Raw genomic sequence first — 19198 nt, forward strand, 5'->3', positions numbered from 1 at the left:
TTGCTCTTTTTTTGTCCAAATGAATTTTGCACTGAATTCAAATGGGAGGTAGAGCAGTAAGATCCCCTCCCTGTTCTCTTGTTGCAGCTGTGGTAACAGTGAAGCAGATCTGACTTCCCACAAAAGATCATCTGGTCTACAACTTGTTCCCAGTCCTCCAGTTCTAAGGTCCTTTTGAAACAGAAAATAGCAGAAATCTAGGCAAAGGCTAGATGAGTGGGTTTGGTAAACATTGTTTTGTCCCCAGGGTCATGCATGACAGAAAATACAGATGTATCCTTTCACAGAGAGGGTACATACCTGCTTCTGAAATGCAATTGTACATCTTTGTTAAGTCATGGCGTGCACAGCCTGCCACACGTGGTGGTGGAGGTTGCCTGTATTTTAGAGATATGATGATCACATGAATACATAGGCAAGCAGCCTCTGTGAATGGACAGGATGCTCACCTGGTGCTGTGATCCCTTTGCATATAATCAGTTGTACAGGGTCTGGAGTACCTGCCTAATGCAGACCTTGAGTGCCTCTAGAAAAGGTTGTTGAGCCTCTTCTGGTTTAAAATAGAACAAGATTACAGTACTGTATGGTCACTAGGAGCTCTAATTTGGACCTTTGTCAGGGTAAGGAGGATCCTAAACCTTGCCATGGAGGGAGTTGTTCTGGGTGTGTGAAGAAAAATTGCTGAACACTTTTGATAATTGAAAACAAAATGTGCTAAAAGTCTTGCAGGTGCTGAAGAGCTTAGGTGATTGAATGTGGTACCTAATGCTACTGACTTCCATTTTTGAAGTCTGAGTTGTTCTTTAAAACTGATGACTAAACACTAGCAAGTCTGGGTCTTCCAGCTGTATGAAGTTAAAAAGAGGAGCCCTAATCACTAATTTGTAGTTTTAGGCAAACGTTAGACAAGCCTGTTTTCTCTTTCAGTCACCAGGGGCTGCTAGTTTGGTTTATTTCCTTTTGTATAACATATGTATGTTTTTCTTATTTCCCCATAAATAATTATTGAAATAAAAATACAGTGTTTAATTACTTGTAAATTTAAAGAGGAGGTAATAACAATATACAGTCCCCAGAACAACCAGTGTTTATTTCTTGCTGGGGACTACTGAAATGCAAATAATAAACTATAACGAAGTATAATTAAACAAATACGCATATAAAATAAAGATATGAGATTGGGGATATATTTTCATATTCAGTTGAATATCTTCACATCTGAAAGGAAGAGAAAATAAATTTCCCTAGAGATCTTAAATTAGGTGATATGTCTTTGTATTTGTTGATTTCTTCCAGATTAAGTGCTGGAAGTCTATGTGCAGCTGCAGGGAGGATAAAGGGTGATGGAAGGTGGGTCACAGCAAACTGCTGTGTGGGTGCTTGTAACAAGGCCAAAGATGTTTCTGTACCCCTCTCATAAGTTCACTTTTTTGAGTCATGGCCCAAGGATGTTACAGCCACAACCTTCCTTGATAGTGCAGTATTCTTGGCCAATAGTAATGTTCTTTCAAGCTTTTACAAGCTGAATCTTTACTGTCCCCAAGCTGAATTCCCATTAGTATCTAAGGGATGAACTAGTTGCACCGTGATAGCCATATTTTTCTATCAAGACTGTATGCTATTGCCATAGTCTTGTTGCAAATATTTTTAAAGAGATATGTAACATGAGTTCCAGCTATCCCATTGATATTAATGAAAGGAATGATTGCAAACTAAATTCCCCTATGAAAATAAAGCAAACTTCTGGCTTTATTGCTCCTGCACCGTTACCAACTAAGACTAAATACACACAAAAAAATTATTGCAAACACTGGATAAAGCAAAAATCACTGTTTTATTTCATGTTATTTTATTTGTCTTCTGCTAAATAGAAGAGAATTATTTTATTTTTCACATAACATATTAATGGGAAAATGTCATTTATACTTGAGCAATATGCCTTTACTTGTGACGGAGATAATCCATCTGATATACTATAAAAATGTCTTTCTGGGGTGGTCTGTAGGGATAGCCAAGCTGCCTTATCTTACTTTGTGGCTGTTTCTAAGCCCACAGTCAGTTACAAATACCAAATATTCAAAAACTATCCTGTGAAGTTAACTAGAAATGTATATTTGATTTTGGCGATGAGAGCATACAAATTTTATAGAATTTCCTGACTAGAAGAGAAGCAATGTTACTTGAAAGTGTTTTCACCATGAATAGTTAATTTTGCAAAAGGAAGGCTCTGAGCAACAAATCTCTGGAAGTTGGCAGGTTTGGCTAGGAAAGCTAGGCCATGTGCATGCCATGTTCTTCTAGATTTCCTTTTTCAGTCTCTGTGGGTGATTGTTGGAATTGGGATATGATCTTCTAGACTAATCACTAGGCTATCTAGTAAGTCCATTTTGATGTCATGTATAACTGTGTAGCTAAGAAATTATGTTAGGTGGAATACAGTGAAGATGTATCAAAAAGGAGTTTCTATACACCTTCTCTCCACCACTCTCAAAGTAGACAACACATTATTTGCATTTTTAAAAAATAATGATGGGTAATACTGACTTTAAGATGAGATTTAATATATGCTTAATTTGTGAAGGTAGTCTGCCCTACACATAATGGTGATTTTGGATACATTGGAGAATGGGAAGAAACATCAACCATGCATCAACTTAACTTTTCATTTTTGGCATTTCTAAAGAATCTATTGATAGAAAATACTGAAATAAGTGCATTGAAGTAAACAAACCAAATTAAAATGATCTATAATTCTCCAGAGGGAAAATCTCATTTTTGACATAATATTGAAATAAAAAAACATTATTAGCAGTGACATAGCGGGATGGGATGGGATGGGATGGGATGGGATGGGATGGGATGGGATGGGATGGGATGGCATGCCATGTTTAAAGCCTGGCTCCAGATAAAGCCATACTGTATTAAAAACAAATCTGGAACCTGAGCATGTTCACTACTATTATCATTATCCAGCCTCCATAACATCTGACCTTCCCTAAAGGGAAATATTTTCTTTTTGTTAATGTCCCGTGTTGCACTGCATTTCCCATTGTCATTGGCAGCATATTGATTTAATATCAGGTTAGAGGATTAGCCATAGCAAATGCAAGTTGGACATACTGTATTTTGTATAATCTTTTACAGCTGATCCACTGGGAGAATTAATAGAATTTCATGCAACTCTGAAATTGCCATTCCTGTTCCAAGGGGCACTGATGATTTTTCGATGCTGTACTTTTTAGTTGTTTTTCTCACCTCCTTCTGCATCAAATACAGAGAGATACTAAATGTTTCCAGTATTTTTGCATTAGAGCTGTCATTGGCAGTAACAGCTCTTTTGCATATGCATCAGTTTGGCTCTGGTGCAGATTTTTTTTCACATTGGACGCCTACTGATGTGCACTGATTTAACTTCTAAAAATGAAACTTAATTTTGTGTAGCTTATAAGTAGTCCCTAGTGGGTCTTGGCTCCAAAAAGCTAGTATTTTTCAGACACAATGAGCAGCAATAGGTAATGTATTACCATTAGCTACGTTACCAGCAAGTATTAAAAAAAAAAAAGAAAGCTTGGGGGAGGAAGTGCGGTGTAGAAATTCAACAGAAAATGTAACATGCTTTTAGCAGCTTTGTACTTTACAGCAATTCTTAATATAAAATTACATACATCAGTGTTACACTCTAGCATTATTCTCCATGTTTATTCATAATGATTGTTTCATATTTAAAGAACACCAAAATATTGTGTTTTGTCAGCCAAGGACAATAATAGTTTAATAGTAATTTATTTTAAACTGCTACTGATAATACAACCAATCAACACATTAAGTGGTGCCAACACTGGCATCTTGCTAAATAATCTCTAGGCTTTGCACTGAGAGTACATCTTTCAAAGATAAGTCAACAAGAGCAATCAGAGCAGAAAATTAGAATTTGGTATCTTAGAATTAAAATACAGCTAAACGAAAGTTTTAATTGGGGTGATCTAAAAGGGCACTTGATGTAATGATCTCTTTCATTTGTTACTAATTGTTTGTTCCTGATGAAGAAGAAACATGTACATGAATGTACTTGAATTGAGTAAAGATGGTAGTTGCTTTAGCAGCTTGATTTTATTGTTAAACAAGATGGATTGTAAGAATTTGGGAGGAGAGTGTTTGCAGGCTTAAACTTACTTGACAATGCACTTTTCATCAACAAATACTTTTCAAGTAATTCCGCTTGATGTGTTCTATTAGTGACTCGGATGAATCATATGTCCCAGTAAGTGATGAATTGGAGATAAAAATATTACAGAATTTAAGTGTAAGTTAGAACCAGGTATCGACAAAAAAACCTCTTGCTTCAGTTTCTCCCGCTATTTCAAATTTATCCTGAACAGAAAACAGTTTATGATGGTTGTAAACGTAGGAGAATATGACAGGGAAGGCAACAGAATTCAGGTGGCTATTAACTTTTTTAAAAATAGATTGGAAAGGTTTTAAAAGTATTTCAAGCTGTGTTTTACTTTGGATGCGTCTGCAGAGCTTGATATTTAGCTTTATGTGAGTTTCTTTAGCAGTCATGCAGGTTTAACATTCAACACAAAATAATGTGGTGTTTTAGATATTTTAGAATAGTATTTGGTTCTTTTTTAAAAAGCTGCAGGTACTTCAGTAATATTTGTAGCACATTTGTTGTGTTATTGTTGCTAGATATTTTCAAATGTGGTTCTATGCTTATGTAGTGTATATCATTTTGGTGACCATCTGGGCCTTGCCATTGAAAGATGATGAGTTCTTTCAGCTCCTGTGGACTTTAATAGATTGACATATAACAGAGCTACAAAGCATTAAGCTCTGAATGAGACAACTTGAGACAACAATTTGGTTAAAAATGAGAGTACTGAAAATAGCAAGCTCTGAAAACACCGTTAAACAAGGAGTTTGAAGGACATCAATTTTGAAACAGTCAACAACACTGGGAAAACCAGTGGGATAAATGTACAGGCTAACACCGAGGAAAAATACTTCTTCTGTTTCCTAAGTATCATCATGCTGCCTTTTTTCCCATTCCTTTTTTGGAGATATTTCAGACAATTTCATTGAAAAAAACATGCAGCCCAGAATCCACTTTAGGAAGTCTGCTGTAACAGTGAGGAAGCTTTTTTTGGGAGTGAGGGGACATGATTTTACATCTCTTGTTCTGAAACAGAGTCTTGAGTATGAGCCTTTTATCCATAAGCTGATGTTTTGCTTTATATCAGTAATTAAATCTCTGTTGAGTCAAAATACCTCTACAGTTAAGTTGTCAGGAGACTTGTCTAGGATACAGAAGAGAGAGGTTCATATCCATGGAGGTTCCTATATGTATATCCATGCTGAATTATCTACTCTAGTATGCGAGCTTCAGGAGAGGTTCAGGTGTAGACTTGAAAGCCTGATGGCCAGTCTTCTGGAAAATGGAATCTTTCCTCTTTCCTTGTTCATTTATTTCAACTCTGTTTCCCCTCCTCTATTTCATGCCCAGAGTGTCCTAACTCTCTAGTTATTAGCTGTGCCAGGGTCTTTCTGTTTCTATGCAAAAAGGAAGGATCGGTGAACTCTGAAGCTGAAATTCTCAAGAGAAGTTTAGAATAAAATGAATCATTCTTTCCTGACACAATAACAAAAAACAAACAAAAAAAACCCCAACAAAAAACAGGGGGAAAAAAAAAGTTTATTTCGACCATCTCAGGTGAAGAAATTGAGAGATGATTGTGTTTTGTTCCCTGCTGTGAGATAACAATTGTACAAGATCTCTGTTTTAAAACAGAGATATCTTACAGCTTTGTCAGTGTCATGTGCTTAACATCCAAATAACTATCTTCCTTGGAAACATTATGAAATTTGAAAATTTTTTAATACAATGAAAGTTAACAAGAAGGATCAAAATGGCAAGCCTTTAGAAGAGCCTGCCTCCCTTTTATAATTTCCATTGGCTTGAGTTGTGTTACAGATTGAATTTGTCATTTTCTCGGTGATGTGATTGTGAGACTGTCAACTCTTTTTCAATGGGACAGCTTTTTGTCATATAGGCTTGTCTCTTAACTTTTACAAAAAATAAACCTACCTCTGTAACTTTTTCACATTAGTTATATGCACAGTCAAAGGCGAGCTTATGTTTTTTGGGAAAACTTGACTCCCAGCTTTTAACAGGTTTTTACCCACCTGTTAAAATGAATTCCAGGAAAAATTTCCTTTTGATAACTGGGAGGCTTTGACCTAGTAACTGGATTATTTAATTTGTAAAATCTCACATGACTAATCAAGGGAAAATCATAGAAGTTACTTATTATGTCAGCTGTTCTAACATTCTTCAAACATTTTACAACTTTGTCTTTGAACAGGGTCTACTAAAGGTTGCTATAGACAATGCCAGAGCTCAAGAGAAACAGGTCCAACTGGAAAAGACAGAGCTGAAGATGGAGCTCTTCAGGGAAAGAGAACTGAGGGAAACACTTGAAAAGCAATTGGCTGTGGAGCAGAAGAACAGAGGTATCTTAGTTAAGCAGACATAAACGCCTTGTAATTTATTTCCTTTGGAAACCTAACCTTTTATGAAACACCTGTGTTTGATCAAAACTTTCCTCCCTTACCTCATGTTATGTCCAGGCTGGCTTCAATGCAGGAAGTTTTACAACCTGCTTTATTCTGCATAAGATTTTAATGAGATTTGGAATAAGCACCCTCTTTTTTCTCAACTTTTTTCTTGGCTATTACTTACTGCATCAGTAATACACAGCACAATTATAAATACCATAGATGCTGCTAAAAACTTTGTCAGGTTGCAATCATTATGAAAAAGGATCATTACTTATTGCAAAGACAATTTGTATAAAATTTTAGAATCTGCAAGGTTTTAGGACCGTGGCTATGTTTTGTTTGCTAGGGTCATATATTGCATATTTAAGCAAACTGTGTGCAATAAATGTAAAGATAATAGCAATACATAAGCCCTTTATAATACACAGTAGATCAAACATATGTTTGCAGGAGAAGTATTTAAGGTTCTTCTTGATAAATGAATGGCATTTCAAACTTTAACATCAACCCACTGTAAAGCATATACATGTTAAAGATTTTTAAATCATTTCACTGGTAGTAAAGGTAAGGCAATTAACAGTGATTTACATCAACTGTTTGCATTATGAGCATGTTCCCATCTCTCTTTATGTGTCTCTCTTTCTGTATATGTATGTCTTGCCCTTTAATATTGTCTAATTACTTCACAAGGGGCTGTTAACCTTTGGGGCTCACTTGCTGTTTAACACAGACCATGAAAAGTCAGATACGTATTTTTGCAAGTCAGGAGTTATAACTCTATTCTTTTCCATTTTAATTTTCTGGGAATCAGCTAAATAGGGAATCCCAAGAACACTTAGATTCACAACCAGTATCGTTATACCTGTAACTAACATGCTAGCAGTAAGTACACATTGTAATCCTGGTCCATTAAAGGGTAAGACTGTCACATCCTTCTTTTCCCTTTTTTAACTTTTGAAAATAAATTTTTAAAGACAGTTACTATTAAGAATTATCATAGCTGTTCAGTGAATCATCACATTGTCCACAACTATTTTGCTCAGTACAGTTGCAGCACTTACACATTTGAAGTACTTTTGTAAAAGAGCTTGGTTATTCTTTACATCCTTCCACCTCTGTGTCTCACAATTGTTCAAATATATAGTTCTTTTTAAAGTTAGGCAAACACATGCACAGTAGAAAAACACTGGAGGACACCCATCTAACCTTACTTGAGTTTTGCCATCTGAAAGTTAAGTACATCCTGTAAGTTCCCATTCTGTTCAATACAGAAAAAGATCCATTTATCTTATTCACAGACAGGTAAGTGGGCTTAATTACACTGTGAAGACTTCTTTCTCTACCCTTTAACTCTAGAGAAAATATAGACTGGAACAGACATGTAAGTTTTGATTGGGCAAAATCGAGCACAGTGAATTTTACTCAAAGTTATATGTCTAGAAAGAGCATGGGTTAGTCCCTTATTTTGTTCAGTGTACTGACATAATTGACAATGTTATTTTCAGCATGATGTATTACCTGGTTTTTTCCCCTGTATTCCTCTAATGATGATGTTGCATTGGTAAGAGTATCAGACACAGGAGGACTGGAACTCTTAATGGTGGTATGCAGCAAAGCAAATATAATGCAGATGACTGTATCTGCTAGTGTACTTCTGTATAAAAGAAAGAAAAGTAATGGATTATTTTAAATGAACAGATCTGAGTAGGAGAGAAAAAATAAGGCCAGATTGTAATTATTGTGAGAATTTATTCTTCAGTTAAAGGTAGAGAAACACATAGGAGGTTTTAAGTACTAATTGTTCACCAGATTGCAAGTGTAATTTCTAAAAGAAAGTTCTGTATATCTTACCAGAAGTGTGAGCAAGATGGGAGAAGTGTACCAGGTTCCTGTTAAGTTAAAGAGATGCCATATGAAATACAAATGAAATATACTTAAAAGCTACAGCATATAGACAAGAGTCACGGTGTCACATGCAGGTCAAAACCTTTCAGGTCTTCTGCAATAAGCAGTATCTATCTCCTGCTTGTCATGTTAACACAAGTGAAAAATCTCCTTTAGTGGATATATCTGAATATTTTTGCCATTAAGTATTAAATTCACTGGTGCTACTCTGTGTTCTATAGAATTGCTTGTTTACTATACTGCACTGCTTCTCTCCTTCTTTGTAAATATTCTAATTTGTGATTCCTAAAGCTGTAGGATATGTCTCATCAGTTGGAGAAAGCAGGATAATATGTCTTCTGTGAGCAGCTACACAGGAAGGGCTTGCTAATTCTGGCTCTGAGTGCTGTAGTCACATCTACAATGTGTCAGCCATCATGACATTTTAATTCAGAAAGCAACATATGTTTCCTTCTCATTTATTGCAATCACTTTCAAAGTACTTATAATGAAAACATTAAAACTGCAATGATTCAAAATGTATTTAGTTTAGCCTTTGTACATGTACTCTTTGGAATTTTGTTCCTTTCTCATTTTGTATAGCACCCACTATTTTACAAGCTAATTAGCTTATACTATCAAAGTCTTGGATGTAAATTATGTAGCTATTGTGACTACACAGCATGTGCTTTTATTCATTTTGTGTCTGAGCAGTTCTGTCTAGCAACACAAAAAGTCCAAAATCACCCAAATAGTGGCTATTACTAGCATATAAATTAAAAAGGAATAGCAATAATGGTTCCCTTTAACAGTTTCATTACTAGCTCTTTGTGAAAGATACCACCATCACAGAGTGCTGGAAATGGGGATTGTGAACTGGTGTTAGTATATTTTTACTTTTTTACAGCATTCATCCCTAGACATGTACCAGAGATAAATTTGAGTGAGGTAGAGCACTGGGTAGATCTTGGCATTCAAACCTCCTGTCACGTAGTATCTGGTTTTGGTAGGGAGGATTCTTTTAGTGTGTGTAAAGAATTCTTCAGTGAGTAGTTTAGTAGATATTTTTCTTTAGTTAGGGTCAGGCTCTTAAGGAGAGGGTTATCTAGGAAGATCTTAGGAGCAATAAGCTTCTTACATGCACATCCCTGTAAACCCTGAATGTGCTATGTAAGAAGGATTGGGGTGTGGGGTGGGAGATAATGCTATGCTTTACAACTTCACATGATTTTTTTAGGGGTTCACTTTGGCTTTTATTGAGTAGAAAAATTGGTTCACTTATGGTTTTCCATCAGCATCATAACCTATGATATGTTCCTTCAGTTAGGAATCATGCAAGTCTTTTATGGTTATAAGTAATACAGAAAAGAAAATTGTGATGAATTTTTGTCCTGTTCTTGCAGTCCTTTTCCTTGTAAAATTTGAACTGAAGAGATAAAAGGAAAACATTTTGTCTAAATTAGGACCTTCTAATGGTTATATTATAAAATGTTACTTCCTTTCTTAATACTTTCCCTCACACCTGACAAAGCAGAGTCATATTTACTTGGCTGAAGGATCCAGGACCATCAAGGATATGCTATGAGTTCTTCAAGGTTAGTTGGATTATGGAGCAGGAGCTGACAGACATCAAGAAAGGAAAAGGGAAAGACAAAGGGAAATGTGGATAAGAAATAAATATGGGGAAGTTATCAGACACCAAAGGTTCCAGTGGCTTGCAGAAAATAGCAGCTTGGAGGGGAGTTAGAAAGCCTTTCTTTTCCTAAGGAACAATGTCCGTAGCAGGCTGGGGGCTGAGCATCTCCCGCATCTCAGGCACCTGAGCAGTGGGATCTCCCTCTTGTGGGAGAGAAGCTGCAGGCAGGCAGGCAGGCAAGGACTTCATGCCTGTGTGTGTACTGTGTGCTATGGGCAATAGCATCATGGCCTAAATCCTGAAAAAATACCTCAGTTGCATAGGCAGAGGTGTATCTATGTCAGGTGACACAAAAAGTAATTTATATGGCTGGTTTTCTGTTTTGGGCTCTCATAGATACTCTGTTAAAAAAAAAAAAATCAGGTATGCTATAGCTGCATGTCACTGACAGTTTTCAATACCACGGTACAGAACAGTAGCTTTTATTGCATCTTAGTGTGATTCTAGCAAATTTCAAGTAATTGGAATCAGTATTGTATAATTAATCAATTTGTATGAACTGCTGTGGTTGTAGCATTCCTCAAGACTCTTACCATGTAATCATGTAGTCGTGTTTCAGATCCAAATTCGAGTACACTAATTTTCTTTTTTCCTAGCAATAATTCAAAAAAGGCTAAAGAAGGAAAAGAAGGCAAAGAGGAAATTGCAGGAAGCACTGGAGTTTGAGACTAAACGACGGGAGCAAGCAGAGCAGACACTGAAACAGGCAGCTTCAACAGATAGTCTCAGGGTCCTAAATGGTAAGAAGTGAGTTTTTGCCTCTATGTCATTAACTTTCAATTTAAGTCCCAAAAGAAGCTCATTATATTGAAAATTTATAACATGGTGGGAAGGGGAAAAAAAGAGAATCTCTATTCCTTCCTTCATGCAAATGATGCTCCTCTCTTTATTGTTTTGTTACTCAATATAGTATGTGCAAATACACTCACTGGAGAGAATGTTCAGACTAGGACAATTTTATATTATTAGCTTGAGAAGTCAATTTTTTTTTTTCTTATTCTTTATCTCCCCCTGCTTTTTGCTTGAAAAATCTATTGCTCATTAATCTTCCTAGTCTAACAAAAAATTGTTCTGGCCTCCAGTCATTGTTCAACATTAAAAAAACTGACAAAGGTTGATTGTATTGTAATTCAGCTGTGGAGTAACAGGTTGTAAAAAGGGCTATAAGAATCAAATGAAATATGTGTCAGTCTTACCTTTCTATGTTTCTAGACTCTCTGACCCCAGAGATAGAAGCTGACCGCAGCGGGGGCAGAACAGATGCTGAAAGGACAATACAAGGTAGGAATTTGCAAAAGGCTATAAATCTAGATCTTGCTATATGAGTTTTTCCTCAGCTTTAGACTGCTATTCAAGCATGTAGCCTACCATCTGGGCCACATCAAAACAAGTTCAAACAAGGTCAAGTTCATCTTGCTTGTTTATAAGAGAGAATGCATTCTGTGCTGATAGATTTTTTTAAAAATTAATAGGTCATTTCTGTTTATACAGAGCAATTAAAGAAAAATAATTTATTTGAAGCAATACTGGATTGAATCTCAGACATGCTGAATGATTTTTTTTTGTTCTTGTTTTTGCAAATATGTATAGTTAGATTTGAGGCAACAATGATTTTAAAGGTATATTTGAAACATTTCAAAGGTTTTAACTGTGCAAATGGCTAAACCTAATGGGCAACATTAAAAACATGATGGGAATTTCATAGCTAATATTCAGTGGCAGCTACTGAAAGGTATGTTTCAATAAGCTACTCTGAGCATTAAAGATAAATAATCTGTTTATTCCCTTCTTGGATTTTTTATTTACCATATCCCGTTATGTTTTAATAAAACAAATTTGCTGAGTAAATTTATATATGAAATACTAAAGAGCTATATTACTTCCCTTGTGAATCTAAATGTTTATGTATGTTTATACTGCAAACACCAATATATTAGTAAAGAGCAAATTTTTAAGATAGTATTTATGTTACATCTTCTCTTCTCTAGTCAACAGACAAATACCTACATGAATACTAAACAGTAAAAATAGAATAGGTTTTCAATTGTAAATGAAGGCACATTTTTCAGAGGCAAGCCTAAAATGATTAGATCCAGTAATCACTCTCAATTGCCATTATTTTGCTGTTTGAAGTCAATCATCTTAACAGTATCATTTGACATCTTCTGTGTGTTACTTAATCACTTTTTCTAACTCCTAAAGAGTTGTTAGTGGTGTGCCACAAGGAGGCTGTAAGAATAAAAAGTCAACAAGCTTCTAATGCACTGAGCATGTAAACAAATATAGAAGAGGCAATAAGTTCTTAGGTAGGACAAATACATGTATATAAACAAAATTATTTATAGTGAAAGCAAATTATGTCTGCAAAGTCAGTAACTCTGAAGTTGGAGTATGCCAGAGTAAATGTTGCCTGTAAAGTGGGTAAATCTTAAGAGTTTATTATTCCAGAATCCTACTTTCCTTCCCATAAAACGTGTGTCTTATTCAAAGCACCATTTGACAGAATTAATTTAGTAAGAATCCAGTCATTATATAATTTAATTATAATCTGTTTTTTTGTTTGTTTTTAAGACAGGCATGTAATTTCTTAGGAGGCCATTCTGTTACACTGGTCACTGCAGTTATCTGAGCTCTTTCCACACATTAATTACTTTCTCTTCAGAGCATTCCCACAAGGAAGGGAAGTTTATAGTATTCCTGTTTGAAAGCTGGGATACAAAAAAAGATGAAGGTGACGAATTGCTTAACTTTCAAGTAGCTAGGACCTTTTTTTTCAGGATACTTCGCATTTTTGACATATGCATTCAGTGTATTTAAAATAACTGTTCCTGTTGGATTCAGTTTTGCTTATAGGCTGAGATACCAAGCTGAATATTTATAAAATCAGCAACACATAATTCCTGAGTATTTTGAAAGTGCATATTCTGAAGGACTTATCCCAACTACTTAAGAGAAGCTCTTCAGCTTTTAACCATGATTATCCATTCTTTTCCAGCTGTCCTCTGCCTACTTACATTCATTTCATATATTTCCATTTCTGCAACAAATGAAATGAAGGACTAACAAGCAACATGCTCAGTAATTATTACCTTTCCTTGACTCATCTGCCCAAGGTGGTGCAAGGAAAAATCAACAACCCACAGAGTATTATTTAATTAAAGAGTAGGCCCTACCATATTCCAGTTGTGACATTGGATCACATTGAAAGGCAACCTTAATTCTGACATTTTCTGTCTCTACTTTGCAGTCTTAACTCATAATTAAAATAGGGTTGTTGGTTTTTTTTAAGAAAAGGAAACAAGAAGCCAGAAATAGAGTTGCAATTTCCTATCATTTAACATATTCACCTTAACTGTCACACAGCAGTTCAGCACAAATATAACTGTAGGAACTTATTGTCATTGCAGATCAGCTATTACCAAATGACAGTTCTCAGAAATAGTTCAAGAACTAGTTAACAGCAGCTGAATACTGCTAAGTCTCAGGACTCTTTGTGTTCACTTCTAACACTAGAAGGAGGATTCCCTTTCACCATCAACCTCCCTTTTTCTCTATGCCCCCTGCAGCATCCCCCCTTCTATCTCTGTCTCTCACTTATTCCTGGTTTCTTCATCCTCATTCCAATTCCAGCTTCCATTAATGGCTAATCTCACCCTTTCCTTACTCTACATTGTATTGTGTTTCTTTTTTCCCCTAATTTCCCATTCTGCTGAACTGTTTCATGCCACCCTGATTATTCCTTTAATGAAAAGCTCTCTCTCTTCTCAGTAACCTCCTAGCCCCCTGCTTCTGTCTGACCCTTCCTGTTGCCTCCCCTCATGGCCAGCCATTTCAAGAGCTTATGCTGCACTGATTCCCCATCACCAGTCTTTTCTCTGTGATACTACATCTCTGTCCACATTCTTTGCTTCCCCTTTCCTCCCCATCAAGCTCACATTCCCTACTGCTTTCAGTATACATTCTGTTTCTTCTTCTGCATCTGCCTGGATATCAGGGAAACAAGCACTGAGAGAAAAACAAAGAAGATTTCTTTGTTCTTACTTCAATATTTAGAATGGTAGTTGATGGCAGGAATGAGGAGAGAGAACTGCAGGGAAAGAACTGCTTTATTCCTGCAGCTCTAGGATAAAACATGCTCAGTACAGGTGGGCTTCTTCAAGAGTTTAGTTGCAAAACTCTACAAAAACTTCCCAATGGGTGAAGCTGAGATTTCCCCAACAGTTTTCTTTAAATTTTATCATTAAAGACCCTGTCTTTCCAATTTCACAAAATGTCGATTAGGTCCTTACATTTCATCTGTAGATGGTATTTTGTATACCCTAGTATGCACTATCGAATAATTATTATATAGAATATACAATATATTTCATAATAAGGGATATAATACTACTTCTGTCATGTTTCAGGTTCTGGAAAAAATTGTTCACTGAGGAAATACTCTTTTCTTACCTCTCTCAAAAGTATATCTGGATATCAGTATCAAAGCACGTCTGGGGCAATAGTATCTTTATCCACAATCATTATTTTTTTGCAAGTTGCTGTATTAAGCGTGCTCTGCAGGTCTGTAACAAAGCAAACAAAAGTAGGAAAACTGCTGTGTTCTGTGGAAAATTTAAATAAAAGCATACTGGTCACCTTGAGGTTACATTTAATGTTGTTACTTTTAACTACCACTTTTGCAAGTAGGGGAGAGAACTAATTTAAACATAATAGATAATGGCATTTGTCAATAAGTGAGGTATGTTCTGTTCTATTTTTTATCATGTACCACTCCTTCAGATTCATTTTCAGTTCATGTTAAGTCTTTTGTAAAATGGGAGAGGTAATAAAAAGACATATGAATATGAGACTATAAAAAGAAGCAACGAAAATATTTTAGGGTTGGGTTTGGGTTTTTTTAAGCACCGGATAGATAATAGTTTCCTGGAATATCCATAAAATGCTAGCAAATAGCATAATAAATAAACCAATTATGGGTCTCAAATTTTTTTAACAGTTTCAAATAGATGCTAAGTTATTAGGAACTGGTGTAGACACGGGTTTAAATGTTTTCTTTCTTGCTTCTGTTTTAAATAATAATAAAGCAGATTATCCTCTTCTCCATACATATTGTAGGTTCACTAGATGCCTATGCCTAGCTCCCAATCCGGTTTCCCAAGACCCCCTCATCCCACACAAAAAGGTACCATACAAAGATAATGTTTGACTTTTATATACTGTTTTGTTATCAGACCTCTTACTAAGCACTAGAACTATGACATTTACTGCCTCTCTTACTTTCTCATTTCCATTCACTTTTTCTTCCCCATCTGGTTACTTACTATTTGTTTATCTGTCTACATTATTAATTATTCTTTTCCTCTACAAATCCCAAATTCCCAGTTTTCTGTCTCCCAGCAGCTTCCCTCCCAAGTCCTATACAATCATCTTCATTCCATTTAATCACAACTCCCTTTGTGCATTATCTAAACTCATCTAAAAGTTCTCTACTTATGGACTGTCTTCCCCATTGACCATTCTTTTCATATGGTGTCCCTGTCGTATCTTCCTTTTCCAAAGTGACTCCCAAATTGTTCTGGGCTTTTATCCCAAACAGGAAACAACCAAATTCTCTCTCTCTCAGGCTGCTGTTTTGTTTATCTTATCCGTTTCCTTTCTGTTTTCTCGCAATTGCCTCAGTCAGTGTCTTTTCTGATTTCTTCCAGTACATTTCCAACTTCTACATTTCATCATAATGGCTTCTTATGAAGCCAGCTCCATTGTTTTTTGCTAATCTGTCCAGTTCACGTGTATTCTCAGGCCTGTCTTTTTTCTTTTTTTCCCCAAATGTCTGGTTTTGTTCCAAGAGAACCATTACACTTTAAAACTGTCTTTGAAATTTTCCTGTCCTATTCTACTTTCAGTCAATCTTTCCTTTATGAGGCATTCTCCTCCAGTGCAAATTTTGTTCTTTTTCTCCATCAATTAAAATTTCATACCACTATTCCATATTCTGATGCAAATATTTTTTCCCTTCTAGCTTTTTGACAAATGAATATGTTCTTTTACTCTCCCTGTCTCTTACCAAAATGGGCATATGCTTTCCAAACCCTTTCCCACCATTTCTTCATGCCTTGTTCTAGTTCTCCCCCTCTGCTATAGGCCTAGATTAATAGTTAACTGTGGCTTCAGATTATGCTCTCCTGATGTAAGAAAAAGAGCCACTCAGCTATCATACACATAAAAACTTCCAGGGCCACCTGTCTTTTTCCTTCCCAGAAAGGGCAAGGCAGAAAATGGAGATGTTGAGCAGATTCAGGAGTAAAGAAAGAAAGTGAATGCAACTCAGCTCACTGACTGCATGGTCCTGTATAAAGCTAACTGTGAGGCCTTTGAAGGCTACTGAGAATGAGTGAGAAAGAAATTGTGATTTAACTTTGCCATACCAAGAACCTAGTGTGTGCACTTTGCTTCCTAAGTACCTAGGGTAAAGCTGCCCTACAGCTGCCCTCCACGTTAACAGAAGTTGCTTGGATGGAGCTTCAGTCATTTGCCTGAAAATCTAACCTAATTTTTTTCTGTGCTGGTTTGAAACTTTTTTCATCTATTTTTCAGCGAGCAAAAATCTGTGTAATCATTTCAGCAAATGATAGTCCTTGATTCTTTCTTGCTATATTTGTGTTTGAAAGGTAGCTATCTGAAGGACTTCCACACTGAAAAGGAACTTTTGATTGTTCTGTGACGCTTGTGTGCACAATTCCATTCCTCATGTATAAATCTTGGACAAAAGCATGTGGAAATGTGTGATGATATTACTTATGAGATCATAAACTTTATTGGATAAAACCATTATCAAGGCTGTAAAGTCAAACATTCAAAAATTAGGAAATGGTAGAATTAAGGTTCTCTTCAGCACCTTTGTTCAACCATCTTTGTATATGCATCAAGATACAATCTTTAATTACATGATTAGATACTGTATTTTTCACACTATCCTGTCTCATTCATTGCCAGAGACAAGGATGTAGTAGTATGAATGGATATCTCTCCAATATTTTCTTTATCTTCAGTGCTCAATGTGTGTTCTCATGCTTTATATAATACCTGGGTTTTATATAATACTTTCATAATTAGACATCATGCTTTACAGAAGAGGTGTAAATTATTATCTCAATTTCCTTTCTATGTTAAAACTCAATTTTGGCATTTCCTAACAGTTGAGTCTTCTGCTTCACCACTGAATAATGTCCTAGGCAAACATTTCCCAGGGTTTCTTTTAAAGTAAGTTAAAAAGTCAGAAGTTTCACTCTGAAAGGATATCTGACAACCTTGTGGACTTGATTCTTTAGATTCACAATGCTAAAGCTAACAAAGTAACTGATAAACTTTAATTTCTTATTGTAAGTACTGTGGTCTAAAGAACAACCATTTTGCCACAGGGGTTTTACATATACATGTTGACATAAATAAAGGAAATCTTGAGATACATTTCGTGCTCTTGAGCACAGAATATTCCTTTCATTTTTCTTGCAACCTGTATCACTATTAGCAGTGCCTCCATCAAGTTTTTTTATTCTTGTTGTCTTCCTCTTCTCTGGCCATTGTATCAGTCCTAGATATCCACTCCCAAATTGTAGAATCTCTTTCTTCCTCATTTTTTATTTCTAATTTACTTTCAGAGTGGCTTCCAGTGCCCTGGTTTCTGTGTTTATATCTGGGTGCTTAACCAGTCTCAGTCACTCCCCCTAGTCGCATTTGCTGTCTTTATTTCCAATTCCAACTGCATCAGACTTCTTGTCCTAATTTCTCTAAATCTTAAGTTTTATATGAGTTTACGTTTTTAGACTTTGAGAAGATTACTGTTGGCTGCTAATCATAGGTAGGACACATTTTCCAGTGCAAGACTACTCTCAAATTAACTAATGATTTTTTAAAAATAGTTTTCAATATCCTCAAATGACAGGACATCTATTTCTTTTCTGGGGACTTCAGTTCTCTTCGCAGCACATTTAACTAAAATGTCTTTCCTTTAGTCTTTCATTCATTTATTTTGCCCATGAGATTGACTGTGATGACCAACATCAAGACCATTTCTTTGATCCATTATTCTGTAAAGTCTCTTCAATAATTTCATCTTTCTCCCAGGGCTTCTATCTTGTATCTTTGTATTTCTGTCTGTTTCTCTCTGTGTCTCCCTTCCTCGTATTTGTAAGCAATTCCGTTTGCTCCCATAGCTTCTCAAAGGTGAGGTCATCCATCTGTATAATGCCATGTAAACTGATGTTCATATATTCTCTATGACATTATTTGATTAAACCCAAGAAAAAACAGCATGTGATTTTTTTATACATTTTATCAAGTTTTGTTTTGTTGTTTTTTTTTCTTTTGGCCTTTATTCTCATTAAAACATCCTAGAAATGTTAAATAAATATCAACTTGTAAATTCTACATTTTGATTCAATTGACCCTTGCTCATCAGTTATTCCATTTTTATTGCTGCTTAGTAAGAAGTATGGATTTGTTGTTACTCATTATTGCATGTGACTTCTAGAAGAAAGGTGCTTGGGCTTAGCATAGAGTCAGGATTATCAAATGGATTTATCAGGTCTTTTTTCAGCACGAAAATACATTTTCATTTTCACACGTGACATTCTTTTTTCTCAGTGACTCATTTCAGCAGTACTTCAGCTTGGCTTGAACCATCACTTTCCCATTTTCCTTCCACCTCTATTTCAACCTCTCCCCCTGCCAAGTATGACTTTGAAATCTTTCTTATTACGCCACTTCTTTGAGCTGTGATGCAATGTGTGTGCATGATCTGGAGCTATGTGTCTGCTGCTTGACCAGGTGGCTGAATAGGAGATACATGGATTCTGAGGGATCAGTGACAAGCTAGGAGATATGCATTTTCTGCTGGACATCTTGTTGCTGCCTCTTGGCAGCTGGGCAAATCAAACAGTACATGATGCTTCTCAGCAGCTGATGGGCCAAAACAAATGGTTTTTCAATCTGCAAGAGACCCACAGCCCACCTGTTGTGCAGGCCTGCTATAAAGGTTGAACATTTCAGCAGGGAAAA

The 19198-nt window shown here is 35.9% G+C and overlaps 1 protein-coding gene across 1 annotated transcript in view; it reads left to right on the forward strand.

Annotated features, from left to right (window-relative positions):
• The window catches only part of DACH1 (dachshund family transcription factor 1), a 351097-nt gene that overhangs the window by 305838 nt on the left and 26061 nt on the right, over window positions 1–19198 (forward strand). The window contains exons 8-11 of the mRNA XM_030469246.1: window positions 6366–6513; window positions 10738–10881; window positions 11354–11422; window positions 15257–15323. Of these exons, the coding sequence (XP_030325106.1) occupies window positions 6366–6513; window positions 10738–10881; window positions 11354–11422; window positions 15257–15279 (384 nt within the window). The 3' untranslated portion in view covers window positions 15280–15323. The remainder of the gene's footprint in view (window positions 1–6365; window positions 6514–10737; window positions 10882–11353; window positions 11423–15256; window positions 15324–19198) is intronic.

This window comes from Calypte anna, chromosome 1 (genome assembly GCF_003957555.1).
Source record: "Calypte anna isolate BGI_N300 chromosome 1, bCalAnn1_v1.p, whole genome shotgun sequence".
Classification (NCBI taxonomy): Eukaryota; Metazoa; Chordata; class Aves; order Apodiformes; family Trochilidae; genus Calypte; species Calypte anna.